This window comes from Cariama cristata, unplaced genomic scaffold (genome assembly GCF_000690535.1).
Source record: "Cariama cristata isolate BGI_N322 unplaced genomic scaffold, ASM69053v1 scaffold17371, whole genome shotgun sequence".
NCBI classification, from domain to species: Eukaryota; Metazoa; Chordata; class Aves; order Cariamiformes; family Cariamidae; genus Cariama; species Cariama cristata.
In genome coordinates, this window is record NW_009598922.1 from 418 (window position 1) to 17,483 (window position 17,066).

At 46.8% G+C, this 17,066-nt stretch overlaps 2 protein-coding genes across 2 annotated transcripts; one reads left to right on the forward strand and one right to left on the reverse strand.

Annotated features, from left to right (window-relative positions):
* Positions 1 to 848: 848 nt before the first annotated feature.
* Positions 849 to 7,440, forward strand: RACGAP1 (Rac GTPase activating protein 1). Its single transcript, XM_009709498.1, has 16 exons — positions 849 to 933; positions 1,392 to 1,594; positions 2,134 to 2,270; positions 2,482 to 2,551; positions 2,773 to 2,826; positions 3,597 to 3,674; positions 3,813 to 3,930; positions 4,131 to 4,261; positions 4,498 to 4,662; positions 5,074 to 5,169; positions 5,407 to 5,605; positions 5,929 to 6,034; positions 6,242 to 6,374; positions 6,530 to 6,665; positions 6,935 to 7,043; positions 7,365 to 7,440. The coding sequence occupies exons 1-16, from the start codon at positions 849 to 851 to the stop codon at positions 7,438 to 7,440; spliced, it is 1,896 nt and encodes a 631-aa protein (XP_009707800.1).
* Positions 7,441 to 10,006: 2,566 nt separating this feature from the next.
* On the reverse strand, positions 10,007 to 12,342 carry LOC104168789 (interferon-induced protein with tetratricopeptide repeats 2-like). The gene is made up of 2 exons (XM_009709500.1): positions 12,278 to 12,342; positions 10,007 to 11,234 (listed from the first exon to the last, which is right to left on the reverse strand). The coding sequence occupies exons 1-2, from the start codon at positions 12,340 to 12,342 to the stop codon at positions 10,007 to 10,009; spliced, it is 1,293 nt and encodes a 430-aa protein (XP_009707802.1).
* Between the last annotated feature and the right edge of the window lie 4,724 nt (positions 12,343 to 17,066).

Below are 17,066 nucleotides of genomic sequence, written 5' to 3' on the forward strand. Positions count from 1 at the left end.
GTTTAGTGGACAGGGTGGCATCAGGTGTACGGTTGGACTTGATGATCTTTGAGGTCTCTTCCAACCATAATGATTCTATGATTCTAAGCTGCTGCGTTAACTCCCTCCCGGCACCTCTCTCGGCTTCGTCGGCACCAGCTCCTGGTGCTAACTTATGAGCCGAGGCTGTCCCGCGTGCCCCAGCAACCTCCTGCGTTGGAGAAGTCATTTCTGTGTTGCTGAGCTGGAGACTTTCCTCTTCATTGCTTCTGTTTATGCCATTGTTGCTGCTGTTTGAGGAAAATGTGCTGACAGTCTGAATTTTAACAGCTGTATGCAGTAGGAGCTGTAACTTAAAATGCAGCTAAATTTAAAACTGTATTAAAATTCCCCAGAACGCTTCTCCTATTTTTATCTTACAAAGCTCTGAAAACCTGCGGATTTTTAGTGGCCTATATAGTACCAAGTTATTTGTAGATAGGGCGTGAGCTGTGTTCTGCAGCCTGCCAGAAGGAGAATGATTTGGGATCCCTCATTTTGCCTTGGGTTCCGAGTGTCTCTAGTATACTGGAGAATACTTGAAGCAATGAGGTCGGGAGCTACACTGCCTCTCTCTGTGTCTCTGCTATCCATGAACTGTGGAAGGGTGAGGATCTTCATTGCCTGTGAAAGAATTTAGATGCATATATCTCCATAAAACATAACTCTGAATGTATTTTTGTTTGTGCAGCTTCTAAAACTCGCCTAAAAAAATAATTCAGTAATTCTGAAGCTGATTCTCTTGTCTTTGAGCTGGTAACATGTTTTCTGTTTAGAGGTGGGAAGAGAAGGCTGGGCTGTTTATTTAACTCTGGTTTCTTGGCAGGAAGATGGAGACTGTGATGCTGAACTTACGGAGTCTGTATGATCAACTTGTGCGCCAGGCTGAAGTTTTAAGTGAAGGAAATGAATACCGTAAGTTCTGTTTCTGGAGTGGATTGTGCTATGAGAATATAAACACGCAAACAAATGTTATTAGCTGTTATTGAAGAATCTGTTGGTGATGCTATGGGTAATAGGACTGCTACAGGCAGTCAGATTTGAGGTTTTGGGTTTTTTTTCATTGTCGAGAAATATGAAGTCGCAGGCTGAACTTCTAGGCAGGGCCACATCTTGCTATAAGCAGAATGACTTCATCCATTCATCCATGCGGGTTCTCATGTTCTAGCTCTTCTGGTCAATATGGACGTGAACGACTTGGTCTGAAAAACTCATGAATGTCTATAGTGTAGGTGGGTTTGCCGAAAGACTGGCTGCTCCACTCTTCAGTCAGGAGCAGGCTATATTAATAGATACCTACTGTCAGTGGAAGAGGGCTGCAGCATCTCCTCTGCTTGCCTGAGTAGCTGAAGATGTATATGTCTTCTCTCCAGAGTTTATTCAGTTAGCGAAGAACTTTGAAGATTATCGGAGAAAATTGCAGAAAACGGAGCATGAGCTTGGCAGGTACAAAGATCTTCTCATGAAAACTGAAGCTGAACGTAGTGCTTTGGATGTGAAGCTGAAACATGCTCGCAATCAAGTGGATGTGGAGATCAAACGTAGGCAAAGAGCTGAAACGGACTGTGAAAAACTGGTGAGTAATTTCTTTATTACCAGTTAGCTCTTCAGAGTGTGGAGACAAGGTGATTAAACTGCATTAATCTATGGAAAATAAGGACTGGCACTCATGATAACTTCTTTTTTTCACGGGGAGGAAAATAACCCAGCAATGACAAATTGGCTTGGCTCCCTGTAGTAGCCTTCTGCCTCGGCCTGGGAAAAGGCAACTGGCTGCTGTTTGGAGCTGAGCTGCCATTAATCTACGGAAAATAAGGACTGGCACTCATAACTTCTTTTTTTCACGGGGAGGAAAATAACCCAGCAATGACAAATTGGCTTGGCTCCCTGTAGTAGCCTTCTGCCTCGGCCTGGGAAAAGGCAACTGGCTGCTGTTTGGAGCTGAGCTGCCGTTACCTGTCAGATCATGGGCTTTGGCTTTGCAGCCATCAGCGGTCTATTGACACAAGTTCTGAGAGCCTATCTGTGTAGTATCTCAAACACTTCAGATTGGTTCGTACAGTAATTAAACACAGTTTATCCTGTGGCAGCCTCTGATATTATCTGCCTTTACAGGAGCGGCAAATACAGCTGATTCGAGAGCTGCTCATGTGTGATGCATCTGGGAGTATTCAGCTAAGCGAAGAACAGAAGTCTGCCCTCGCCTTTCTTAACAGGCCACAGGTTTCTATAGGGGGTTCAGGCAACAAAAGGTAGGCAAAACAGCATTTTGTCTGAGCAACATAAGTGCCAAATATCCATCCAGCTGTGTACCTCTGTGACACATACTGCACTCATATCAACAGAGTTTTACTTTTTACTCCAGTTTGAAATACAGCCCTTTTGAGTCATTAAGATTGTTCTGGAACCATGGCTGACTGAAAGTCAAACTGATACAAGTTTCTTCTAATTTTTGATTTTTAGGCTGTCTACGATAGATGAATCTGGCTCAATTCTGTCAGACATCAGCTTTGACAAGACTGATGAGTCACTGGTAATGTAACTCCAAGTTCTAAAGTTTTCCTCCACTGTGAAACCTTAGGGGTGTCAGTTAATCTCTAGAGACACCTCTTGTGTTTAGATTACTGTGGTATTAAATTGGTAGAGCCGATTTGCATATCTCTGATGTGCTCTTGGCTAAAACTTAATCAAAGTCCTGGCCAAAGGCTGTATGGTATTTACACCAAGCTAACCAGTGTTGTGTTTTTCCCACAGGACTGGGATTCCTCTGTGGTGAAAGCTGTCAGACTGAAAAGGAGAGAGAAGCGGGTACGTTCAATTCTTCCTCTTCAAATAGATTCCATTGTTAGCCTTAGCTGACACAGTGTCACCATCTGTCATCTCACAGCCACCTATAATGATGTCTGAGCTACTAATCACGATCAAACTTCAGATGGATGTGCTGCCGCTATAATTCAGACCTGCTGTGTGGATTTAGATTGAAAGTTAATTCTGGTGTCATTGTTTGTCTACTGAAAATGACTGGAGTGGAGTTCTGCATATCTTGTTCTGTTATGGCCTAGAGTTTGCAAGAAAGCACTTGAAGATTATTAACAGCTACCAGATTAGGGGAAAATCATGTAGGAAGCTAATATTTTCCTATTCTCTAAAGGAGCTTGCGCTTGTTCTGGTCTGCTCTTAGTATGCAGTAGGCACAGGTGGGAAAGGACAGCCTGAAATCATCACTAGCAGAGTTGGGAAGAGTCTGGGACTTGCTTAGCTGCCCCTTTTTTGTGTGTATGTGTTTGAGTTGAGTGTGTGTGTGTTGTTGTTTTTTTTTTCCTCCTCCTTTCTTTCTTTTGTCTGAATTGGATTATAAAGCTGGCTAAGAAAAGTATTTGAAAGGACAGCATATTGAGGCCTCCTGATACTTCGTGGCAAATTCAAGGTTGCCATGAAGTACAGGTACTGTGGAAGAACTTAATGCGTCTGTGGTGTGTGCAGACAATTGTTCAGTCCTTCTAGTTCTGCTGAACTAGTATAACACTAAGTTAACAGCATACCTGCTTTGTAGACAAAAATGTACTGTATCTTTTCAGCGGTCTTCCAGGCAGTTCGTTGAAGGCCCACCAGGTCCTCAGAAGAAAAGCAGACCAATTAGCTGTACAGCGGACCAGGTATGGTGCTCCCAGCTGGGTTCTCTGTGCACTTACAGTAGCGGGTCATATTGCATACCTATTTCTAGGGCCAACGAACTAGAAAAATCCCACGTCCTGTCAGTATTGCTGTCACTAACCACCTATCTTTCATTACAGGGAAATGAATCCATAGTAGCAAAGACAACTCTCATGGTTCCCAATGATGGCGGCCCAATTGAAGCAATTTCTACTATCCAGACTGTGCCTTATAGCCTGAGAAGCCGAAGGAAGAGTGGTAGGTGTCACATCTCCATTTGTCTGGCTCCTGGAGCAACTACTCGGTAGACTGGAGGCTATCCCGAAATGTTACTATTACCTCCTTCCAGGATGTAGGCAGCTGCTTCTAGTTTATGAGGCACTTGCTTTTAAAGCAAAGGTTATGGCAGGTGGAGGATGATTCCATTCAGTCAACACTCTTCGTCTTCTGTCTTTCAGGTCCTTTGCAGCCATGGAGCAGTGAGTCAAGCATGGGCAGCAAGCAGCTGGAATCCAAATCGGAGACTGATGGCTCTTCTACCCCGCAGAGCAATGGGGGAGTGAGGCTGCATGACTTTGTTTCAAAGACGGTAGGTCTACAGGCAGGAAGAACTTGGAAAAAGCATCTCCTTCCATTTTTTAAAGGTGTGTGATATCAAGCTATTGATAAGAGGCTACAAGCCATTATGTCTCAAGTCAATGTTAACTGTACCAGTTATTTGCAGGAATTGGGGAATATGCTGTCCTATGTGGTCATCCAGTTTAAGTCCTGCTGAGTTACTGCGATGCACTAATCTCTTGCCATCTGTATGCTCTGAATCATTAGGTTATCAAGCCAGAATCGTGTGTTCCATGTGGAAAGAGAGTAAAATTTGGAAAAATATTTCTGAAATGCAAAGACTGCCGTGTGGTCACTCATCCAGAGTGTCGGGACCGCTGCCCTCTTCCCTGTATCCCCACCTTGACTGGCACTCCTGTCAGAATTGGAGAGGTAAGTCCGCAGGGTGAGCTTGGGGCAGTACAGCTGCCAGCACAAAGGTTTGGTTAGAGTTAAAACGTGCTTAGGCTTCAACAAGTCTGCCTTCTGCAGAAGAGTTCCTGTTACTCAGAGCTGCATAATAAAACGCAGCTAAATGAGCTTGCTAATGTGTCATTCAATAACTAGGGTAGTGGGTGGCAGGGATGCGATGTTAGGAGGGTGTTGAGTTGGGAACACGGCAGCTCTGGGTAGGCAATCCTGCAGCATTGTGCTGATGGATGTAGCGTTGCTTTCCTCTGGGCTGATGAAGAAGAAACCATGCTTGTTTTAAGCTTAGTTCTCACTGTGAATTCCCGAGAGAGTATTTTCCTTGAAGACTGAGTATCTCTTTTTTTTTCCATTTTTTTCCCTTCTGCCTCTTAGGGGATCTTGATGGACTTTGTCCCTTCTACTCCTCCAATGATCCCTTCCATCATAGTGCACTGTGTTAATGAGATCGAGCAGCGAGGGCTGCATGAGGTAAAAAGAGAATGAGGTGTGAAACGGTGCTAATGAAATGGGTTATGGTGTTAGGGAAACAAATTGTTAACCTGAATATCTCCTATTTATGGTGTATGTAGTGCTGCTTGGTGGGTGACTCTGTGAGTGAGCAACAGTGTAGAATGCTCAGGTGTGGAGAGAAAGTGGGAGTGGAAGGATGTCAGCTTTATACGTGCGGTTGATATTCTGCCTCTAAGCAATGCTTTCTGTTAACAGACAGGCCTTTACCGGATATCTGGCTGTGACAAGACAGTGAGGGAACTGAAAGAGAAGTTTCTTAGAGCAAAAAATATTCCTTTGCTCAGTAAAGTGGATGACATCCATGTTATCTGCAGCCTTCTCAAGGACTTTCTACGCAGCCTGAAAGAACCCCTTCTCACTTTTCGGTTAAACAAGACTTTTATGGAAGCTGCAGGTAAGGAGTTGCTAAACGACAAGGCTTGATGGTCACAGGTTTAGCTGTTGTGTGAACTGGCAGACCTCGGCGCTCTGTGGAACCCTCGTGCTTGCAACTGTGTTGATTGGTGCACGTTGTGCATGGGAAGATCTCTCTTCTGCCGTACCCTTTTGAAAGAGGAAAGAAACAAATTCTTGTGCTTGGGCGGGATACGAAATAATTGCAATGGCATGTGAAGTTTCTGTCTTCCTCGTTTCTCAGGCTAGCTATTGCTGTGAGGGGAATATTACAGCTGTGCCTCTGGGGCCTCTTGCTGAGGTCTAAACACTTTTTCTCCCCAGAAATCTTGGATGAGGACAACAGTGTTGCTGCTATGTACCAAGCAGTCGGTGAACTTCCTCAGGCCAATAGGGACACCTTGGCTTTCCTCATGATCCACCTGCAGAGGTACGTCCAAACGGACTTGTGGTTCTGAAAGGGGGATGTTGCCACTGGTGCTTTCTCTAACTGCTACTACTTGTGAGCATAAAGTCTTCATTCTAGAAAAAACGTGCTTATTCGGAGGCTGAAGTATGTGTGGGATGAGGGAGTTGTATGACAAGTGAAGGGGAGAAGCTACATTGTCTCTTTCTTAGGAATTTTTTTTAAATATAGGGTGGCTCAGAGCCCGGAGACTAAAATGGACATTGCCAACCTGGCCAAAGTCTTTGGGCCCACAATAGTTGCCCATGAGGTACCTGATCCTGACCCTGTGACGCTCCTGCAAGACACTAAGCGGCAACCCAAGGTAGGTCAGCCGAAAGGACTGACTTGGGTGAAGGTATCCCATTCAAAGAATTCAAATAAATTGCTGGGGGCAGCTGAGGCGATGCCTGTCTGGTGTCAGTTTGTCAAAGCTGTGTGCCGCTTTGTAACATCAGCTACTCACGGATGTCTCTGTAGGTACTGGAGCGACTTCTGCTGCTGCCTAGGGACTACTGGAGCCAGTTGATAATGATGGAGCAAGAAAACATTGACCCAGCGCACGTGATTGAGAATGTCAATGCCTACTCCACTCCACAGACACCAGAGGCTAAAGGTAACCCCTGAGTTCTGTTCTATTGGCTGTGCAGCTGCTGTATTAAATATAATGACCCTTAATCAAAGCTGTTTGGGAGACTGTTAGAGCTAGCCATTCCTGCACGCTTTGTGGAGGAAGAGGGAAGAAAGGCATCCCAGGAAATACCAGATTTCTCTAGTATTTTTGACAGATGCTAGGGAATATCTAATGTTCCTTGCATGGCAATGGAAGCTTCAGCTGTCCTCATGTTGCTCACTTTGCTGCCTCTTTTTTTTTTTTTTTGACAGTGAGCATGCTTGGACCACTCACTACTCCAGAACAGCAGCTCTCCAAGACACCATCGTCCACCTCCCTGTCCCAGAGGGTCCGGTCTACTTTCAGCAAAACCACCCCCAAGTAAGTGCCAATGGGCGTTGTCATGGAGATGTTGGGATGGCTGCAGGTGGTTTGGGTGTTTGAGGAGATCTAAAAAGAGACTTTTGGACTCAGTTTTGGCAGCAGCCTGGACTTACTACTCAGTCAACTCTCCCTTAATCAGTGCTGTAGTAACAGTACAAGCTGCCTAATGGTTTAACGAGCATTATCTTATGGTAGGGAGAAGAACACTTGGTTTGAGAGGTAGGTAAAATTTGGGTGAATGCCCCCTGGGAAAGGGAGGGTGTTAGATTTGTGATACAGAGGTCTAAAACTGGTATTTTTCTACTTCTCTTGAACTAGATTTGGGAGCAAAAGCAAGTCAACAACCCAGCTTGGGCATCAGGGTAACTTCTTTGCCTCTCCTATGCTGAAGTGAAGTGGACCTGGGAGTTAGTGTCGTCCTAGCATTTGCACACCAGTATGCGCAAGTCCTCTCCGCGGCCCTTGGCAGCTTATGTAAAAAGATCTTTTTCCTTTTATCTTTCAGCTTAACTGAGACTTTTAATGGGATTTTATTGTGCAATGTATTTTTATTATCTAACGCTGTACTGAATTTAGTATTGGTGAACAAAGTAACTAGCAGAACTTGTTCGAAGTGTTAATAATAATAAAAAAAAATGCTAGAGGAACTCACTGACACTTTTCAATAGCATCCAGTCTTCTACCTATATAAGTCGAACAGTCACACAAGGATTGTAAGTGTGGCTTTTTTTTTTTTTAAAACCCCATAGTTTGCTCTTCACACAGCAGTGACACACTGATTGAAGTTTTGTCAGAATCTGGTCTCTCGGAGAGCGCACAAGTCTGTAATTCTTGACTTGCGCTGCGCGCGTGCAGCCCGCAGCCCTGAGGATGGCAGTGTTGGATTTGTCTGAGGGACAAAAGATGCTCTGGTTAATTAACTGCTGGAAGAACTGTGACTTCTTTTCTAAAGAAATGTTTCCTGATACTGTGTTAGCAAGGGCAAAATTTTGTAGAGGACTATCTGTAGATGCAAACTCAAAGGATTCCTGGGTAGTCTAAACGAATTGCTAGTGCTGCTCATATTGGTGAGGGGAATGAGGGTAGTTTAATTGCACCCTTGCTTTTGGGAGTCCCTGCTTTCCTAAATTGAGATATCTGACCTTGCCCAGTGCTGTGTGAAAAGACTCGTGGAACATGTACAGAAGTTTTTTAAGTGGCTGTTTTTATTGAGCTCTGGAAAACTGCCCTGACCTGTGCAGTAAGTAAATCATGATTTACTATGTGACCTATGGTTCTGTACTCTGACTAATGCTTTTCATTTGTGCTATAGAGTTTCACGCAAGGCCTTTGTAGTGTTACAGGAGGCTGTGATGCTGTAATGCTGAGGGCGACGTGCTCTGAGTAGCTCCTGCCTCAAGGACTAATGAACCTGGCAGTCTCTGGTGCAGGATCGTGCACCGGGCTGTGGCTCGTGGGTCCGAAGAAAGGAGGAGAACAGTTTTGGTCCCAAATATTGTACCAGGAGGTGAAATAGCCTGGGCTGAACGTGGTGGCCTGGATTGTTTCTCTTCCTCTGCCCCTTGGTTGTGGGGTGTGGAGGATGAGGTCCTCTCCTGCCATGTTTGCACCCTAGCTCTGACTCACTGCAGGAGATGGGGCAGCTGGGGGCTGCTGCTCTCCAGCCCCAGGGCAGGTGTGTGTTTCTGGCCTCTGGTGTTTTCATGCACACCAGATGTGCATAAGGGGGACACCTTCCCCAAATCCTGTGTCTTGGACATGCTTGGCTTGGTCCTCTTCTGGAGCATCCTCTCCCAAACCCAAGTCCTTGCCTGTTCCTTCTCGGAGCGGAACTGGGGCTTTTGCAGTGAGACCTGCTGGGGAACATCTGCCCTGGTCCCCATGGCTCCACTCTGTAGGGACGGATGGGGCTTGGGGTCATCCTAGCAAGCACCCCCCCCTTGCTTACTGCCAGGCACCGTGCTTGGAAACATGGCCGCAATGCTGTAATGGGGGGGAGGTGTGCCCACCCGTCCCTGCAGGGAAGGACACAAGTTCCACAGCAGGATGTGCAAGTAGATAGGACTATGGCAGAGAAAGAGCTGTACCTAACGTGAGCCTGGGGGAAGGGGTAGTGAAAACTGTGAAGAAAGGGTGTATCTTTGGCAGTCCATCCTCTGGTTGCTTTAGGCTGCAAGGAAACACCAGAAATCGTGTGGAAAAGAATTTGAAGTATGTATTGATCAAAGAATATTAAAAGCTTTACTTTGACCCCAGAAACAGTGATGAATGCATTGTTCGTAGTGATTAAGTGGGTACTACTGCAAGAAAGCAACCCCCCCTGTTTTATGTTCAGGCAGGGGCATGCACGCGTATGCTTCAAAGGATTGATGCAGGTAGGAGCACAGAGTTGTGATTATTAATCAGCAGCTAGCTCTTGCTCCATCTGCATTTAATGTAATTGGACGAGCCAGGGACCACCTCTCTGTCCTGTGCACGAGTCCTTCACCCTTATCAAGACCTGCCCCCCCAGCAGTTAGTGATCTTATAGAGGAAATCACCTACTTATTTGTTGCAAATGATAGAATTCTGATAATTGAAGGGAGTTAACTTCTCATGCCGCTCTAATCAGCGCTTAGTTCTGATCTACAGCAAATCCAAGGGAGTGATGCAAGCCTACACCTACAAAGGATTGTGCTTGGACCCCGTAAGTCAAATTCCTCACCTTTGTTTTCACTCCCTCCTCTCGGAGAAGCAGGACTGAGGGCAGGTGTGCAAATTTTGGGCAGTCAGTTATCTACGGGTAGGCCTGTATTGAATGGCCAACCAAGGGGATGGTTCAGGAAGCTGACAGGACCCATATATATATATATATATATATAGTGATGGGCGTGCTGTTGGAGAGACAGACACTAGTCCTTGATGCCTTCTAGCTTTGCAAAAAAGGATACGCTGCTTTCTCTAGACTGGGGCTCCCTCCATCAGTCTAGATTGGTTCCAGAAAATTCTGTGGGCAGGTGGCGGTTGGTGTCTTGGATGAAGCGGTGGATAGCATCGGCATCGTCACTGTGGCAGTACCGAGTCATCTTTATCAGCCTCTGCGCGCACTCCTTCCTCTGTTCTGTCAGCACAGGAATCTTGTAACCATCCATAAACTTTGCTTTTGCTTCCTCCAATGATTTCTTCTTATAGAGGAAGAACTTTCCCCAATAGAGATTAAGGGCTTGATGGCCTTTGGGGCTCAGGGTGTCCTTTCGCTCCTGCAGCTCCTTGTAGATCTTCTCTTCCTGTGCTGGGTCTCTTGCACCATAGAACTCTGCTAATTGCAGCTTTACAAACACGAGGTCAAGGTCTGGATGTTTCTGAAGAATTTGCTTGAGGTCCTTGATGGCTGCCTCCAGTATATTATTCTTGTCTTCCTTCTTTGCGTTAAGCCACTGTACCTTATAGGACTTGGCCAAGGCTTGGTAGAGAAGGTGGTAACCTGGATCCTGCTGCAGGGCTCGCTGTAATATCTCAATTGCTCGTTCTGTAGACCGTCGCAGGCAGAACAAAGCTGAAGCTTTGAGGACATCGGGATCGGAGCTTTTCTCTGCACTTTCTTCTATCAAGCTAATTGATCTTTCTATATCCACTTGTTCAAGTAGCTTGGCTAAACGTATTTTGGCTCTGTAGTTACTTGGCTGCTCAAGGACAGTTCTTTCCAATTGGATTATGGCTTTCCTTGCAATATCAGGATACCAGAAGTAACTCCAGGAGGAATAAAGAGCCATTCCAAGCCCAGCATGGAAATATCTGTTCCCTGGTTCAAGCATCAATGCCACCTCGAAGCACTCTCTTGCCCGTTCCCCATTACGGGCTCTGATAGCCAAGAGGGACCAGCCTTTCTGGGCCTGGATGTACGGGACCAGCCGTGCATCCCAAGGGGCTGGGCAGAGCTGCTGAATTCTTTCCAGATAGCTTTCAGCCTCTTGATAAGAGGCCCGAAGGTAGTGAATCCAAGCGTAATTCCCATAGATAATCAAAGCACCAGCAGCAGATGTCTGCTGCTCATCTTTCCTCTCTTGCTCTTCAGCATCTTTAAGGCTTTGCAGAGCTTCTCTGGTCTGGCCTTTCAGCTGGTACAGGTATGCCTGCAGCCCCAGGAGTGCTGCCTGGTTTTGGTGGGGTGTGTGCTTGATTTCAACAGCCACCTTCTGCAGGACGTGTCTAGGTTCAACGTAGCCTATTACACGCAAATGCCAGGTGAAATGGCATTGAAGGGCATCCAACTTCTCCTTCAAAGAGGAAAACATGGGTTATGAAAAGGCAGCATGAGGAGCGCTGGGAGCCTGTGGTACCCACACAGAGCAGAAGGGAGCTCCTAGCTGTACGTGAAATAAAAAGGAGGAGAGAGGTGGAGGATGGGGCTCTCTGTACTTGCTCAACAGCTCCCTTGTGCTCAAGCTACTAAAGAACCCATAAATCTTTGTTCCAATCAGCCCATTTTCAGGGAACCATCTGGGAGGCTTCATTCCTGGCTTGCTGTTCGCCAAAGGGGAGTCACCAGGGCTGCTCTTTCTTCTTATTTAAGACAAAGGCCCTGGGATGGACTGCAAGAAATTGAAAGAGTAGAGCAAGCTAAAAGCACACAATGAAAACTTCTTTGCTGCCACTGGGGAGGAAATGGGGGCTCTGCCTTCACCTAGAGGGTGCAGCAAGAGATGGCTCAACAAAGAGAGAGAGAGTTCAACAAAGAGCCATGGAGATGTCGGGCTGGAGCATCTCTTATATGAGGAAAGGCTGAGACACCTGGGACTCTTCAGCCTAGAGAAGAGAAGGCTCAGAGGGTTCTTAGGAATGTGTATAAACACCTGAGGGGAGAGTGCAAAGACAACGGAGCCAGGGTTTTTTCAACGGTGCCCAGGGCCAGGACAGGAAGCCATGGGCACAAACTGAAACTCATGAGGCTCCATCTTGACATCAGGAAACTTTTCTTCTTTTAACTGTGAGGATGATAGAGCATGGCACAGGCTGCCCAGGGAGGCTGTGGAGTCTCCATCCTTGAAGATATTCAAAAGCCATCTGCATCTGGTCATGGGCAACCTACTCTAGGTGGCCTTGCTTGAGCAAGGGGCCAGACAAGGTGACCTCCACAGGTCTGTCCAACCCTAACCGTTCTGTGGTTCTGAACAAGGACACTGTGCTGAGCCTTGTCAACCCAAAACCTCTCCTTCTGGGAACTGCTACAAGAATGGATGCTGTGCACTTACCTCATTTTCGCTGTGGATGTAGCGTCGCCATCAGGGAACAATGGCTTGGCTTGCACCTCTTCCATACCGCAGCAGATACGCTGGGCAGCACAGTAAGTGCCGATCCTTAAATAGAGAAAGTATTTCCTTCTGGGCAGGCTCTGATTAAACAATTTGTCTTGAAGGAAGCAAAACTGAAAGAACAAAGCTTAAACCAGGAAAGAAAGTATTCTGGTCTCCCTGTCTTGAAGCTACTACCTTCCCTTCACAAAGTGGGACTGGGGTCTGGATAAACAAGAAAGGAAACCCAGTGGTCAGAGCAGCAGGGTCTGAACTCACCCCTGGAGACCTTCTCCCCCCTGAAAAGCACTTCGTTAGCATTAAAGCTTTCAGAAAGTAATAGGGCTAAGGTGACAGGAGAGAAGGATGCCGGGCTACTGAATGTAAATACAGCATTGCCTTTACTGCTAAAAGGCCAAAGGCTCCGTATGAGTCTGTACGACGTCGGCACTGGGGCTTGTCAGGCTGGTTTCGTCTTGATCTGTCCTGACCTGCCTGAAACTTTGCTGTAGTTAGTTTGTTTAGCCTGTTTACCTGTAACAGCAGCTTCCTAGCAACAAGGTGGCTGTTACCCAATTGATTTTTAGCAGTTGCGTTTGCATAGTTTTGTTTAACTGAGGTACAACGGCTGTGTCTCTGATAAATCCCAGGTATTTCCTTAAGGAGCAGGTAGTGCTGGCAGAGGGTCAGCGTGCAGTCATCGAGCACAGCACGGCCCCGAGGCTGATAGCAACTCATCAGCGACCCATGACTGGTCACTGAAGAACACAGTGTCGGCAGGTGGTAGAAACCGGTCTTGGAGGTAACAGAAAAAATATAGGTAAAGCACAGGGTACATAGTATATCTGCATGTAACATGGAATTGCAGCTCTCTGAAGGAAAGTTTCAAGTATAGAGAGTAGCAGAAAATACATTTAAAAAAACCAGCCCCAGTAGACCCTAAACTGAGGAGGAAGAAACCATCAACCGTATCATCATATTCCTCCCAGCAAAGAAGAAGAAATAAACCCCATCAATATCATTTCCCCCCCTCAGGATGCTGATGAGTCACTGCAGCAGTGCACAGGAACCAGGGAGAATTTATCTTTAGAGGAATAGGGCAGTTACTTTTGTCTACTGTGTTTATTTTTTTTTTCTATTACTGACAACATCTAATAGAAACTGAGTAGTTTGGATATTAGTTGTTAGCGCTGCTGTAACTGGATGAATGGTAAGTGATTGCTACATCTTGATTAGACTGAGGCATTAATTAGACTACCAACAAGTTCTCATTCTTGAATCCTCGTGTAAGCACCTTCTTTCTGTGCGCTTTGGCTTGCGCAAGCTGCATCTCCGTTGCCTGTCGTGGCCAGGATGGGGCTGTGTGAGCTGGGTGACCAACAGATGTTTTGACTCCCTGGGGCAGGGGCTGAGCTGGGCTGTGGGCAGCGCTGGCGGAACGGAGGAGAAATTCAGAGCTCAAGTCCCTCAGGCAGTGGTTCTTGGCTCTTTCTCCTGCTAATATTAGGACTGGTTTGAGGAAGATTATGGTTCTGTGAAATAGCTATTAATATCGTACAAAGGTTGGATGGAAGTCAAAAATAACAGCAAATGAGAAAGCTACTAACCACACAGCCAAACGGGAAGTACAGGCAAGGCTTGGTGTTGTGAAAGATAAACGGTGGGAAGGAAAAGCAAAAGAGCTGCAATAAGATGCAGAGGAGAAAAATACAAATAGCTTTGGAGGTAGCTTGAAAACAGTCCTTGGCTCCAAAACAGTTATGTTACAGCAAATAATGCTGATCGAATTCTCCGAGCTGATTGAAAGGAAATCCTGGTTTATTGGCCCAGACGTTTCCCGAGTTTGGAAAAACACCCGCCTGTTGTAAAGTTCCTCTGCTGCCTACTCAGGAACAGAGAGGGCTTGAACCAGCTTGGTACTCTAACCCCCTCCATGCTTTGGAAATGAATCTGCTTTTCTTCCTCTCAAGGCTCTTCCTTTACCCGCAGCAGCCTGCTGCTGTTACCGGGCAAGATTGTGTGTCTGAGCCCTGGCTTTCCTCCTCCTTTGTAATAGCTATTGTACTTGCCATAGTCTATGAGTAGAGACGTGGCGTGGTCTGTAGGAATAACTAACCTTTGTAAGACCGAATGGACTGATTAGGAAATGCAGGCTCAGAGTCCTTTATCAAGCAGGAAAAGGAAGAACAAAACCCCAGACTCTTAGCGTGATTCTTCTTGGGCACGGTGAAGGGGCTCTGAACCCCCAAAGTGGTCTGCAAGCTGGAGCAGGAAAGACAGAGCCTGGACATGCTGTTCTCCTGAAACAGTGCCTCTGGGGTTGGGACGTTTCAAGGAGATTCAGCTGAGTAGCAAAGGCCAGAACTAAAAATACGTTGAGGTGCAGCAGCAGGATTTCCCTGCCAAAGTTTGAGTGCTGGCTGCGTGTTCAGAATCTTTCCCTTGTTAATAGCATCTGACTTCCTTGTTGGCATCGAGGTACAGGTGAGGCTTCTATGAGTAAGAAGACAGGTAACAAAAAGCTTACCTGTTCACTTGCTCTTACGCTTTCTATTACAACTTCTCAGATCGTACTGACTTTAATACTCCAGGCTGTGCTGCTTGCAGTTCTGCACGTGAATGTATGCGCTCCTCCAGGGAAAGAAGGCGGCAAAAGCAGAGTCTTGCCGCTGTATCAGTACTTGCACAGAGGCGGTTGATTCCTAACTTTGCTGGTCACTGTGCAAATCCCTGGCCAAGGGCTACGCTGACAAAAGCCTGTGGTCTCCACCTGCTCAGAAGCTAGAGGATATGCAGAGGATTGCAGAATCTTTTACTAGACCAAAAGAGGTAACGTTTCTCCTAGACAAGGGCTTATATACTTCAACGATGCCTATTTTCTCCTAGCCTATATTGTAAGGCGATCGCTCCTAGCCCCGGACTTGGCTTCAGTAACCGGTACCGGCAGATGGCAGAGGATTTCCATCCCTGAGCTGTAAGACACAAGGTGGGGGGTCTGCATTGCCATTCTCCCTCCAGCCTGTGAATAAACAGCTATGCTTTTGCATCACTTCTAGATTTCTGCCTCGCAGCTGGATTATTTTTTAACAATATTCCAATTTCCCTCCCCGCCCCCTTATTTGGATGAAAAGACCTATATTTGGAAATGTGGCGGTTTCCCTTGGGTGTAAACAGGGAGGGAAGACAGAGCAGGACCTCTGAGAGCGTGAGCTCCCTGTGGAGGGCATTCGTCCTTCTTCACAACTGAGCCATGAAGAGCCCAGGAAAATGACTGGGCAGCAAGTTTAAAATGAAAAAGGAAATATTTTTCCATATAATGTATACTGAAACTGTGAGTATGTAAAAACATCCTCTGCTTCACCAAAATATTTGGCCCCCTTGTTTTCAAATGCACAACAGAGAACAGCCTCTCTGTGCGTGCCCCGATTATTACACTCGCCCAAATTACCCCGTAGTGGAAATTAGATCTATTGAATTCCTCCAGATAAAGGTGGCCTAGGCATTCTGCTTTGCTAGTACGTGACCATCGGGTGACGTGTAACCCCCAGAGACTGGATTTGCTGCCATGGGCTGACGCAGGGAGCTCTGTCTGGAGATGGCAGTGAATAGCTTCGCTCCAGACACACCTGCTTTTCCCTGAACCGGACAGGAGATCCGTACAAAACTGCGTCTTCTATAGCCTGCAGCAAGAGCTGGGCAGCTTCTCAAGCACGCACGGAGAGCAGAAAAAGGGAGCTGTTAAGCGTTTCAAAATCGTAGGCTGAAATACCTTCCTGAAGTGCCTATCTCTCCTGAATTAATCTATCTCCAAAAATACGAGGAGTCGACTGCCTGTTTACAGCTTGGTGAGCCAGTGAGGTCACCGCAAAGGCTTGATCAACAAGAGAAAAATAATTCTAGGGAAAAGAAAACAGATGATAGCGAGGGGTTCAGTTAACTGACCTCAAAAACACAGCCCTCTGTGTGCTGTCTACGTGACCGCCTCACCATCTCGCACGTACAAAGGGTACGTCTGCAAAGTGCTGGAAGATGCTCTGCAACCAACGAACTCCCCTGGCTCTTCAGGGAGGGCTTCTTATCTCCAAGAGCAAAGCCTTCCCTGCTATCAGCACTTAGAGAGACACTCAACTGTCTTCCAACTGCTCTGATGCGGCGATAAGCCCAGAGCATTTGCTACTCGGCGAGGCTGGGAAACTCCAAAGCGCCAGAGTCTGATCTAGGGCCGGCAGCTTGGTGGCGAAGAGCAGTAGAAACCCTGCCGTAAGCATGCGGGGTAGCTGGGATCCAGGGAGCTGTTAACGACTCCGTTTTGACCCACCTCATTCCCCTCAAGGGGCTGCAGCCTTCATGCCGCCTCCCAAGACCAGGCAGCGCAGAGGTACCTTGCAAGCGCAGGCGATAAAAGCCAAAAGTGGCTCTTACCGATGCAGCCCTTGTGCTGCGTGCGGTGCCTGGCGCTTAATTCAGGTGGCTCTTAACAGCAGCGGAGCAGAGGTTTTCCAGCGGTGGGAACGGCCAGGACCCGGTCGTATCATTCACAGGGGCTGAGGATGGTTCAGCTGGGAGCGTAGTAGGGGCACGGAGAGGGGACCCGGTTTGTTCTTTAGAAACGATGGATGAGGAGGTGGGAGAAGGACACGTGGGGAAGACAGCTGGCTGCAAGAGCTCAGAAAGAAACCCAAATCCTACACTTCTCAGAAGCCAAGGCATTGCAGAAATCTCAGTTCCTCTCTAGTCCTCGCTTTTCCCC